The sequence below is a fragment of the Giraffa tippelskirchi genome, chromosome 8 (genome assembly GCF_054371585.1).
Source record: "Giraffa tippelskirchi isolate mGirTip1 chromosome 8, T2T-mGirTip1v1.2.pri, whole genome shotgun sequence".
NCBI lineage: Eukaryota > Metazoa > Chordata > Mammalia > Artiodactyla > Giraffidae > Giraffa > Giraffa tippelskirchi.
In genome coordinates this window covers 123,202,852-123,215,147 of record NC_137282.1, presented here as the reverse complement: position 1 = coordinate 123,215,147, position 12,296 = coordinate 123,202,852, and the positions used below count along the sequence as shown (strand labels likewise).

At 42.3% G+C, this 12,296-nt stretch overlaps 1 protein-coding gene and 2 long non-coding RNA genes across 53 annotated transcripts in view; 2 read left to right on the top strand and 1 right to left on the bottom strand.

Annotated features, from left to right (window-relative positions):
* The window catches only part of MLIP (muscular LMNA interacting protein), a 277,308-nt gene that overhangs the window by 87,057 nt on the left and 177,955 nt on the right, over positions 1–12,296 (top strand). Inside the window, exon 1 of one of the 50 annotated variants that reach the window (XM_081519816.1) lies at positions 1,063–1,305. The exons of the other annotated variants lie outside the window; for them this stretch is intronic. Coding sequence (XP_081375942.1) covers positions 1,258–1,305 — 48 coding nt within the window. The 5' untranslated portion in view covers positions 1,063–1,257. Of the gene's footprint in view, positions 1–1,062; positions 1,306–12,296 lie in introns of those variants that run through there. 50 annotated transcript variants of the gene reach the window in all.
* Positions 3,712–8,476, bottom strand: LOC145517428 (uncharacterized). The gene is made up of 2 exons (XR_014062037.1): positions 7,927–8,476; positions 3,712–5,910 (listed from the first exon to the last, which is right to left on the bottom strand). It is a non-coding gene; the product is annotated as an uncharacterized LOC145517428 (long non-coding RNA).
* LOC145517427 (uncharacterized) lies at positions 3,859–11,647 on the top strand. Of its 2 annotated transcripts, none has more exons than XR_014062035.1 (2): positions 3,859–6,109; positions 9,771–11,647. It is a non-coding gene; the product is annotated as an uncharacterized LOC145517427 (long non-coding RNA). The 2 variants fall into 2 exon arrangements; XR_014062036.1 differs by lacking the exon at positions 9,771–11,647 and adding an exon at positions 6,254–6,827 and having other exon boundaries at positions 3,997–6,109.

The following is a 12,296-nucleotide window of genomic DNA, read 5'->3' as shown; positions in this document are numbered from 1 at the left end:
ATTACGAGGCAGATTGCATATCTTTTCCTGTTTTGTTTTTGTCATTTGCGTTGCTCATTCTGTGAATTTTCTCCTTACATAATTTGCTAATTATTCCAGTTCTTAAAGGCTGCTTTATATGGAGCCCTTAAAATATATATTTAACTTATAAATCCTTTTTAAAAAATTTTATGTGCTGCCAGTGTCTTCTCCCCAACGCTGATTATGCAGAGCAGTTCTCCCATTGATGGATTAACATAGTGGTTACCTCACTGTGTAATATTTTCTGTTTGCCTCTTTCTCTCATAAGGCTCAGCTGGTAAAGAATACACCTGCAACATGGGAGACCTGGATTCGATCCCTGGGTCGGGAAGATCCCCTGGAGATGGGAATGGGTACCCACTCCAGTATTCTGGCCTGGAGAATTCTATGGACTGTATAGTTCATGGGGTCGCGAAGAGTTAGACATGACTGAGCGACTTTCACTTTCTCATAAGGCTATGAATTCAAGTGAGGGCAAAACCAGACCTTTTCATTTTTATTTCCTTGGTCCCTGGCACATAGATGATACCTAGAAAAATTGCTTGAGTTGACTTGAGAGTGTCAATTTAGTATGGATGTTATTGAGGCTCTACTTAAGGCATTCAATTTGAGGAGTTTCTATCAGCCTTAGTCATTTGATATATACATATCATATACATATGTACATATGAACATATGCATATATACATACCAGGGAAGCCCTGGAGGCTCAGTGGTAAAGAATTTGCCTGCAATGCAGGAGATGCAGATTTGATCCCTGGGTCAGGAATATCCCCTGGAGAAGGAAATTTCAATCCACTCCAGTATTCTTGCCTGGGAAGTCCCATGGAGAGAGGAGCCTGGCAGGCTATAATCCATGGGGTCATAAAAGGGAAGGACATGGCTTAGTGACTAAACAACACGTTTGCAACCAAAACAGATTAGGCCCTTTTCAAAACCTTAAAATAGGGCTTCCCTCCATTTCCAGACAAAGAATTTCTCTTAGAACGACACTAAGGTTGAGATAGGTTAATATATTCAGATGCGATTGGAGTAACAGATGCATTTCTATTTCTGGTCCAGAGTTGTTGGGGAGGCGGGAGCAAGGAGGGCATGACTGAACAATGCTTTGTCATCTTTGCGGCTCATCAATATCAGCAGCTGACACAGGCAAGGGTTTGCCAATTAGAGTCTGTCGGCAGACCCTGACCTTGTCGTGACAACCATTTGTTTTCTCGACCTCTGCCCGTTTGACACATGGCACCAGGCTCCGTGGGCAGCTGGTACTTTGGACTTGAATGCTCTGTGAGTTCTCTGGCATTACTGGTGAAATTCCTTAGTGTTGTTACCATGTCATGATTTTGACGTCGACAATGCTGTGTCCTGCCTTCGTGTTTCTTCTGTCGTATCACCGTAGTATGTTGTAGTTGGTGTGACTGTTTATAATGTAGCAGGTGACAGATGTTCCAGTTGCTGTGGACTGATGCATGCTCAACTTAGAATTACTCCAGGAAAAGTTGATTTTACTGTAACTTTATGTAACAAGAAATCATTTGAGTAAATTGTGGGTTGGAAGGAGCATCATGAGTTTAAAGAATTATTTTTTATTTAAGATGTAACTAAACTCTGAAGTGTTTTGCAACTGAAATACATTTGAAATGTATTTCAAAATGCAATTCTAACTCCTTAACATATTCTCAGCTGTGCATTAGGAGAGCAAAAATCAGAAGCCACAGTTCTCACTTCCCCACCTTGGCCGTTCTTTGAACTTGCCTGCTGTTTCTCTTTCTGCCCCCCTTTCCCTGTCCCACCCTTCTCTCTTCCCTAACCCGGCACTCAAGCATTCCTAGGCTCTTCAGTTGACACTTTGCACTCCACTTAGGAAGTTTCATTCTGTGTTTTTCTCTCCAACAGTGTCCTTTGAAACTGAGATTTATCCACAGTGGTAGCTGGAGATAACACTGTAGTTTATGGTGCTGTATATAATTACACTGGGTGTTGGGTATATCAGGCCTGGGAGGATGGAATACTGAATGGGTACTGAATGTTCCTGCAGCTTTTATTTGCTAGGCACTACTCATGCAATCAGGGTCACATTACCTAGGGGCCAGTGAAATAGGACAGAGAGAAAAGGATTTATCTAATCCACCATGAATGTATTCCAGAGTGATTTGATTGTTTTTCTATGCCTTCTAGCAGGTGGATATGTGTACAGGTGAAATAGCTAGGGACCTTTTTTATTTTGGTTAATAAGGATAGAAGGTGGTCTTTGTTTTGCAATTTCAGGCATTTTTCTTCTTCTAGAATTTCTCAAATTGGGAAGATTAGTGTGTTTTCATTGCCTTTTAAGCTTGTTCCCCCAGGGTAGCACAGCTGTAACTGTTCCTAATATATCCTGACTATTGTAAAGGCCTTTTTATCTTAGAATCAAGGGACCAGTTGAATACTGTTTTTATTCCAGAAATTCAGCTGTTGTGAACTTCTATAAAATTTTGTCTTCATTTATTTTCTGTCTGAAAGTTATATACCTCACGACTTGAAGGTTCTTTGATATGATGTCAAGTTACTATAGAAATGTGTTCAGATTCTGCAACAAGTGCATACTTCTTGGAAGATCTAATAACACGGGTAGGTCTGATTTCACATCCATTGCACTTAGCCTGTAGACGGCTTTTCTCCAGGAACTGCATCCATGGGAGACTTTTCTCCTTCAGTAAATCCCAGTCTGCAGATGGGAGCTCCTTCAGTGGGTAAGCAAAGGACGTGACAGCGTTCACTGAGAGCACATCTCCAGCCCATTCCTTTCTTGAGTCCAGTCTCTTCATTTCCATCTGGCCGTGGTGCAAGATACAGCTCTGAGAGGCATCTCTCTGAGAAGCATTGTAGGATATTGGTTAAGATCACACTGCCATGGCATCAGAAAGGCCTGGATTTGAGTTCCAGGTCTACCATTTGCTTGGTGTATGGCTTTGTGAGATGTTATTTAACCATTTTTGAAAATTATTAAGACTTTATTTTTTAGAATAATTTAAGGCTCACAGTAAAATTGAGGGGCAGGTACAGAGATTCCCACATACCCTCTGCCTTCACATATCCATAACCTCTCCTATTTTTAACATCTCCCACCGGAGTGATACGTTCATTGTAATAGATGAACGTATATACTGCTACTGCTGTTAAGTCGCTTCAGTCGTGTCCGACTCTGTGTGACCCCATAGACGGCAGCCCACCAGGCTCCGCCGTCCCTGGGATTCTCCAGGCAAGAATACTGGAGTGGGTTGCCATTTCCTTCTCCAGTGCATGAAAGGGAAAAGTGAAAGTGAAGTTGCTCAGTCGTGTCCGACTCCTAGCGACCCCATGGGTCTGCAGCCTACCAGGCTCCTCCACCCATGGGATTTTCCAGGCAAGAGTACTGGAGTGGGGTGCCATTGCCTTCTCCGGATGAACGTATATAGACACATTATAATCACCCAAAGTTGATAGTTTTGTGGTCATACAGTCATACACAGTGTTTCCTTATTCTTTTAACGTCCATAGTGTCTGTAGTGATGTCACTTTAAAGCGTCTCCCAGATCAAAAAATGGAACCTTCATCTCAGAAGCCCTCCACCCTCTCTTCCTTTGAAGAAGTCATTGCGTACCAAGCTGCCTACCAGTGTCCATCCTCCCATAAGCATCTGTTCACATTTGCCTTCTTACTCAGGTCCAAACCTTTGGGACAACCATTGACTCCTCTCTGTTTCTCTCATGCCCCACATTCAGTCCATCAGCCTCATCACTGATCTACTCTGAAAGCAGAGAGTCTCTCCAGTTCTCACTGCTTCCATGGCTATTGCCTTGGTCCCAAACTCATACTTCCTTGTCTGTGCAAAATCAGTGCCTCCAACCTGCCCTCTTTGCTGCCCCCTGCTCCCTGACAGTGTATTGTCTTCTATTTTTAACTGTATATTTTATTCTTTTGCAAAGTTTCAGAGTCCCCCACCCCTGTTCTTTCCTAGGACATCTTGTCATAACAAATCAGTTTAAATAAGCTACTACGATTAGCATCTATTGCCAGATAACTCGCTGTGCATTCGAAATAAGAAAGTAGTGACAGTTCAGTTGTATTTTTGCTTCAGGCTAACAAAGGATTCATTATAGCACATTGAAAGCTGATATTTACAATTTTTTAAAACCGAGGTATGCATAATTAAAACTAAAAATGTTTAATAGATGTATTCTTTTCAAACTTTTTACTTTTTTATTTTAAAAATGTCAAAGCTGCAGAAAAACCCCAAGAAAAGTACAATGAACATCAAATAATGTTCAGCTGGATTCACCAGTTATTTAACATTTTGCCACATTTGCTTTATATCTCTGTCTATCTTCACCACCATCTATCATCTTCTTCATTTTTGTTGAACCAACTGAGGGTAAGATGTTGACATCACAATATTTAATTCCAAAATACTTCAGCATGAATCTTCTAATTACAAGAAAATTTTCTTAATATAACCCATTACAGTTATAAAATTTAGGAAATTTAGCATAGATATAATATTGTTTTTGAACATATATTTTATATTAATTTCCACAGCTTATGCCTTCATCCCAAACTCACTCTTTTTTTCTTGGACTAATGCAAAATTAGTGAACTACTCTTTATAGCAGTGTTCATTATAGCACTGTCTCTTTTCAGTTCAGACTGTAACCCAGAGTCATGTGTTATATTTAGATGTTATGTCTTTTTGCTTTTCTTTATATAGGACATTTTCTCAACTTTTGTCTTTTCTGACATTGACATTTTGAAGACTGCAGCATATTTGTTTGGTAGTCATTTAATCTGGGTATTTTTGTTTGTTCTCTCATGATGAGATTCAGATTATTATTTTCATCTAGAATGAAATACAAGCTATGTGTTCTTCCTGTTATATCACACAAGAAAGCACATAATTTCAGTTTGTTACTTTACTGTTGATGTTCATGTTGATTACTTGTATAAGTTGATGGCTTCCATATTCATCTGCTGTAAAACATTTCCTCTCTCTGTGCAATTAATTAGCAATCTATGAGGAGGCACTGAGACTGTATACGCTCTCCTCAGCCTTTTTTTCTGATGGCTTTGGCATTTATTAGGATTCATTTGTTTCTAACTCTGATATTACTTCTACTTTTAGTTGGTACTGTTGTGCTAGGAAGAACTTTCTACCCCTACCCCATGTATTTATGTTTGATGTGGAATTTTTAGTATTGTTCCCTACCAGGGTTCTTTGCCTCCTTGATCAACGGAAATTGACTAGAGGCCAGACAAGAAATTTAAGCAAGGCTTTGTTGGAGCCCCCACTGCAGCAGACGGGAGTAAAAACAAGTAACAGATTCCCTTGCTGGCTCACTCACCCAAGTGAGTGAGCTGGTTCCTTATATGGGGTGAGGGTAGAGGTGACTCCAGGGGTTGGGCAGGAGGGGTGGCTTAGCTGTTTTGCCCACTGCTTTGGTGGTGTTGTGTGCAGGGGGCATGTACAGTACCCTGCTTTTGCTCCCAGTTCTTCAAAAGTGGCAGCTAAATTTTTGTTTTTGTCTTTTGTATGTTGTTGTCCATAATTTTCCCCAACTGTGCATGCACACAGCTATTTTTAGTCCCTTATAGTTTCTTTGTATTTTGTTGCTCGAGGAGATGTTTGTCCAGATGCAAGCATTGCAGCAGAGGGTTCCAAGTCGCAGCCTGTCTTAGTGTCATCTTGTACTTTTCTTGACTCAACTTTGGAATTAGTTATTTCTCCAACCTTGGTCCTTTTTAAGGGGGTATGGCATCCAGAAATCAAGATTTGTGTGCCCTCTGTGTTTATTGTTTCTGGGGTATCATCGCCTCTAGGTCCTTACAGCAGATGCAGCCACGAAAAGCAAATATTTTTCTAGCCATCTCTAACATCCACTGAATTGGGATTATTTCTGATCTTCCCCCTTCACATTTATATCTTCTTTCTCCCACAGTGAAGGATCTACAGCTTCACATAACAGTATACACTAATCTTAAAATATAATATTGAAGAAAACAGGTCAGACTTAAAAGAGTTCATGCCATATGAGTCCGCTTATATAGAGCTCGGAGAAGGCAATGGCACCCCACTCCAGTACTCTTGCCTGGAGAATCCCATGGACGGAGGAGCCTGGTAGGCTGCAGTCCATGGGGTCGCTAAGAGTCGGACACGACTGAGTGACTTCCCTTTCACTTTTCTCTTTCATGCATTGGAGAAGGAAATGGCAACCCACTCCAGTGTTCTTGCCTGGAGAATCCCAGGGACGGTGGAGCCTGCTGGGCTGCCATCTATGGGGTCGCACAGAGTCGGACACGACTGAGGTAACTTACCAGTATATAGAGCTAAGAAAAACCGTTGATACGTGTGGCGAAATGAACGAGATGGCGTCAGTCAGGCTCTCTTGCCCCGCGCTCTCACAGCCTCGCGCAGCATGTTCTGTAAACAATGACTTCGCATGGTTATGTAACAGCTGAGCTCACTGTTTAGCACTGTGCATGCGCCTCACGAGGTATTCTCTTGGCCACGGGCTGCTTTTTGTCCTGTAAATACGTATAAGCTTCACCTGGAAAAGCCCTGAAGGGTTGTGTGTAGTTATGTTGTATTATGCTGTGCCAGCCAGGAGAAAATAAATGCATCTGCAGTCCCTACGCAGATGGAACTCCGCGCATTTTCTTCCAGCCTCTTAGCTCTCGCCTTGCCTACCATGGGTTCAGCAAACAGTGAGCACAGTGAGGTACAGAGGAACAGTTGGCGCTGTGAGCAGAATCAACAATATAATACAATAAAAAGTATAAAGAAACAACAATAAAAAGTTTAAAGAAAAACACACACCCCTCTCAGCCCTCCCCTGCACCCGCCACAGCTGACATTGCTCTGTGCTCTTGGAAGGTAGGTTAGCAGTTACCCGGGGTCGGCCTTAGGTTGTTAGCGACAGGAAGGGAGAATGAAGACGTCTCCTGTGCTGGCGAAGTTCTGTTTCTTGATCTCGGAGATGATTCTAAGGGTGTATTCGATTTTATAAGTTCTTTGAGTTGTACACTAATGTTTTATGCCTTTTTGTTTTTTTTGGCATATGTATTAAACTCAAAAGTTAGATTAATTTCTTTTGTTTTCCATTGTGTTGTCAATTCTATATCTGTGTTAATTTGTTTCTCTTTATAGTCACTAATGTGATTCCTCCCCATTGTTGTTGATTTAATTTTACCCTTTTGAATATTTTAAAGACTAGCATGATTTCAATGGTCAAAACTATACAAAAAAGTGTTCTTGGAGAAAGAGACTTATTTCAGTGTCCCTCTGCTGTTCTCCTCCCCTCCCCATTGCAAGTCATCAATTTATTTATCTTTGTATTGTCAGGTGCCATTATTTATTCCTAATACAGCCAGAATGACCCTTCCACAGGATAAGGCGATCGATCATGTTACTGCTTTGCTCCAAATACTCCAAGAGTTTCCCTTCTCACTCAGAGTGAAAACCCAAGTCCTCACAGTGGCGGCCAGGTCTTCGCATCTGACCGGGGCTCCCTAAGCCTCTCCTGGCCGCGTCTCCAGGGACCTTTCCCCAGGATTGCGTTCCTCAGCCACCCCAGGCTCTGTTTCTCAGTTAGGTGGCCTCCCACCTCCGGTTCTTGGCTTTCGCCATCCTCTCCCTGAGGAGTTTTCTCTAGATGTTGGCATGGTTCATTTCCTCACTTCCTTCAAGTTCCTTTTTAAAAGTCATCTCAAGGAAGTCTTCCTGTTCACTTTATTTAAGTGTATCCTACTCCTGTCTCCACTACCTGGTGCTCTGTATCCAGCTTCCACTGTTATCTGTTCCTCAGCACTGCTGCTGCTGCTGCCGCTAAGTCACTTCAGTCGTGCCCGACTCTGTGCGATCCCATAGACGGCAGCCCGCCAGGCTCCTCTGTCCACGGGATTCTCCAGGCAAGAACACTGGACCGGGTTGCCGTTTCCTTCTCCATCCTCAGCACTATTACACTCTAATACATAGCTTGTTTTCTTTTATTGTCTTTCTCGCCTCTAGAATAGAGGCTCCAAGAGGGCAGGGAATTTTGCATGTTTAGGTCACCGCTGTCTCCAGAACCGAATGAAACACAGCTCATGCTCAGATCAACATTTATTTTAAAACAGCAAATGAATGAACACTGTTGAGGAGATAACAGTAGGGAATGGCCTTGAAAATTCCATACGAATATGGTACCAGAGCCAAAATGACATACTATAGCAGCAACTCTTGCGTAGCTATAAGGGTGGAGGGTCAGGGGTGGGGCAGATATTACAAAATCTGCCTTAGAGACATAAACCTCTCAGGATGTTAGAAGGTTCAGGTTGCTAGCAATAAGCTTTGGGGTTTAGATTGTTTATCAGTTAAGAAGAATGAACGGAATGACCCAGTTGAGGTAGATATTTCATGGAGGGGAAGTGTTTCAAGAAACGGAAGGGAAAAGAAAGAAAGAAAAAAGGGAAATCAAGGAGAAAAGTAAGGGCAAAAGAAAAATGAATGCAGTTGTAAGGGAGGGACTTCCCTGGTGGTTCAGTAGTTAAGACCTTGCTTTCCAATGCAGAGGATGCAGGTTCGATCCCTGTTCAGGGAACTAGGATCCCACATGCCTCACGGACAAAAAAAATCAAAACATGAAACAGAAACAAATTTGTAACTAACTCAAGGAGTTTGAAAAATGGTCCACGTGAAAAAAAACCTTTAAAAAAAAAGGGCCAAGGAATTTCAGGTCAGAGCATCCATGGGAGCTCTTGGTGGCATCTCCTGGGCCCTCCGGCTTCTGCACTGGAGGGCCCGTGCTCTTAGATCTGTGTGGCAGTGAAAGAGGAAGAAGGCAAGCTCTCAACCCACGTGGGCACATTTGATGGGAGAACGCTACTCTGATTGAACCAAAGAAAGCAGATTTAGCCTGGGCGATGCTGCCATTTACTGAACTGATTAAGAAAACTGTAAATAGCGTGAGAGATATTCAGGTGCTTATGACGAAAATTCCTTTTCTGGTTTCTTCTACCTGCCCTTGAGGTCCTTACCCTTTGCCAGAAGGCCCATCTGCCAGTCTTTCGGAAGAGCCTGAAGCCCTGCTTGGGGAGGGTGCCCAATGGGAAAACACCTGGGGAGACTGAGTTTAGTATGGAGCTCAACTTTTTCTGCTGAGCAGCTGCCTTAGGGAGTCTTAAGAAAGGACCCTGGGGTTATTTTCACTTGAGCTCTTGCTCTAAAGAAGAAATGTGTATCTTCTTATGCTAATGTGTTTTCCAAATGTCGCACATTTAATTGAAATCAGGTGGTTTTAGAATTAAGGTAAAAGAGTTTGTCTTTTCTGAAGAAAATCCAGGAAAAGAGACACTTCTGTGAGGTCTCTGAGGCATCTAGCTCCCTGAAGGTATCAAAGGTCCTAGGCTGGAGCTTCAGGAAAGAAAAAGGTGTGTGTGAATAACCTAACTGGGAGATATGAGGGACTGGCAAGGCACTCGAGTATGGGACTGGCAAAGTATAGATTTATTTTACCCTTCATTGCTTCCCTGGGGTTCTGTGGCAGATGAGACAATCTCCAAGCCAGAGCTGGAAAAGGCCAGAGAGCATGACCAGCCATAAAGACTGAGTCATGACTTAACTTTATACATGAAGATAGATGCCACTCATCCGTCCCCACCATCTCTCTAGGCTGTTCTATAAATTTTAAGGGCATCAAAGTCAAAGTCTCTCAGTCGTGTCTGACTCTTTGCGACCCCATATAGTCCATGGAATTCTCCAGGCCAGAATACTGGAGTGGGTAGCCTTTCCCTTCTCCAGAGGATCTTCCCAACCCAGGGATCGAACCCAGGTCCCCCACATTGCAGGCGGATTCTTTACCAGCTGAGCCACAAGGGGCATCAAAGAATGCCTCCTAAAGCACATTGTCCCTTGGATTTTAGGGCAAACTAGCTTCTCAGCTTTGGTGGGTATTGTTTACCACTCCTTATGATGTTCCAAAACCAGTGCATCACAGAAATCAGCTGTGCATGGTGCCTGAGCAGCCTGAGTTACATGTGTTGCAGTGGTCTCAGAATGGGGGCCACAGCTCAGTTGTTGTGCCAATGCAACCTGTTAGTGATCTTAGCAGTGAGGCGGCTGGAAGAAGGGTCTCGGTCCTTGTCCTCTTTGAAGAAAGAATTCAGCAGAGAGACCAAAGTTTGAAACAGATCAAGCATTTATTAGAAGCACAGTGCAATGTGTGCGGAAGAGTACGTGAACTTAGAGTGAGTTGGGCCCAATAGTTAAGGGCAGCTCAGATCTTTTTCATGGGGGCGGTCTTCTGGGTCGTCTCTGGCCGGTTGTCTTGCTTGTGGCCGTATTAACCTGACTCAAGGCCCTTCCTGGTAGTCATGTGTATCTCTCAGGCAAGATGGATTCCAGTTCGAAGGTTTCTGGGGGTTGGCAGAACATGTCATGTGCTGGCAGCTCCTTCCTCCCTTCAGTTCAGTTCAGTTCAGTTGCTCAGTTGTGTCCGACTCTTTGCGACCCCATGGACTGCAGCATGCCAGGCCTCCCTGTCTATCACCAACTCCCGGAGTCCACCCAAACCCATGTCCATCGAGTTGGTTATGCCATCCAGCCATCTCATCCTCTGTCGTCCCCTTCTCCTCCTGCCCCCAATCCTTCCCAGCATTAGGGTCTTTTCCAATGAGTCAACTCTTCACATGAGGTGGCCAAAGTATTGGAGTTTCAGCTTCAACATTAGTCCTTCCAATGAACACCCAGGACTAATCTCCTTTAGGATGGACTGGTTGGATCTCCTTGCAGTCCAAGGGACTCTCAAGAGTCTTCTCCAACACCACAGTTCAAAAGCATCAATTCTTCGGTGCTCAGCTTTGTTCACTGTCCAACTCTCACATCCATACATGACCACTGGAAAAACCATACACCCTCCCTAAATGGAGTACCTTCTTTGCACATGTGTCAGGCTAGGAAATCCCCTTGACCACAAAAGTGAGGAAATTGTGGTCACTTTGCCTTCCACCCAGTCAATGCCCAATGCTCCTGCTGGTATCTTATCTTGAAATGTTAGCAGGAGACTGGTTGCAGCTGCTCAGCCTGGGGTCCATCTGTCTCCTCCGTTATTAGGGCATGGGGGGTATTAATCTGTATTAATGTCTATTTTCACCATTTTGATTTCCATTTAGGTGCAATTTTTACTTTATATGTTTGTGCAGGAGTACACACACAAGATAATTAATAAATAAACAAACAAATATTCATATATGAAAGCATGCACATGGATTATTTTATTATTTATTCCTGGTGCATGTTCCAGGAATCTTGGAGACTACTATATGGAGATCATATGTGCTCTGACACCCCCACCTCAACCTAAACAATCCTATGTGCTAACCCCTAAGAAGACATAGTTTATTAAACATTTAAGTGTGTCTTATATATGCCACATGATAGAGAATGCTGACCCACTAGAAGGGAGTTTCCTCATCTCTTTTAGTGAATATGCTCAGTCTTATGCTATGAGTGATAACTAAATATACTTTCTTGAAACATTTTAAAATTCAGTTTTTCCTCCCAATTAAAACATTTTTGAAGTTAATGCAGATAATTTGAACAGTTCTAGTGGAACATAAAGAAAGAAAGAAAGAAAACAAAGCATTTAAACAAAATTCTGATGGTTTTTTAAAAAAATTATTTCCATAACTAAAAATACATTCAAAAGTACAACAAAAGCATCTTTCTTTTAAAAGACACTTGGTTTTCTGTGAGTTTTAGTTAAATTAGTAATTAAATTGACTCACAATTTAGAAGACGTATATGGATTTTCAGAGATTCTCTGCACTTGTAGTCATGCTGAGTTACATTAGTTTGATGATAAAAAGAAGTCCTTTCACAATAATATTTCAACAAGGCTGAAATACCTATTTTCCATGATATAAATACAATTAGGAATTACCTTACCTGAGTTGGAATGGTAGGCTGCTTGGCATTTTATATTACCTGAATAAGCTTGTATTCCAAAGCCACAAGATAATTTTCCTTCCAGGATTCAAAACTGTATTTCTCTTAATAGAGTGGAGAATGTGATTGAAATGCATTTTGGTTCTAAAGAATGACAGGTGCACTGAATAGTTTAGGATGCTTCTGTTTCTCATGGGTAGAGTGTTAATAAAACAGCTCAAAGTCCGAGACTGTCCCTCCACAGAATTTTCATACCTGAACATTTGAGTCTTTCAGAAACCAGAATCAGAATCCCCTTGAAACATCATCTCAAAAAGCCAGAATAAAATGTTACATACATCCC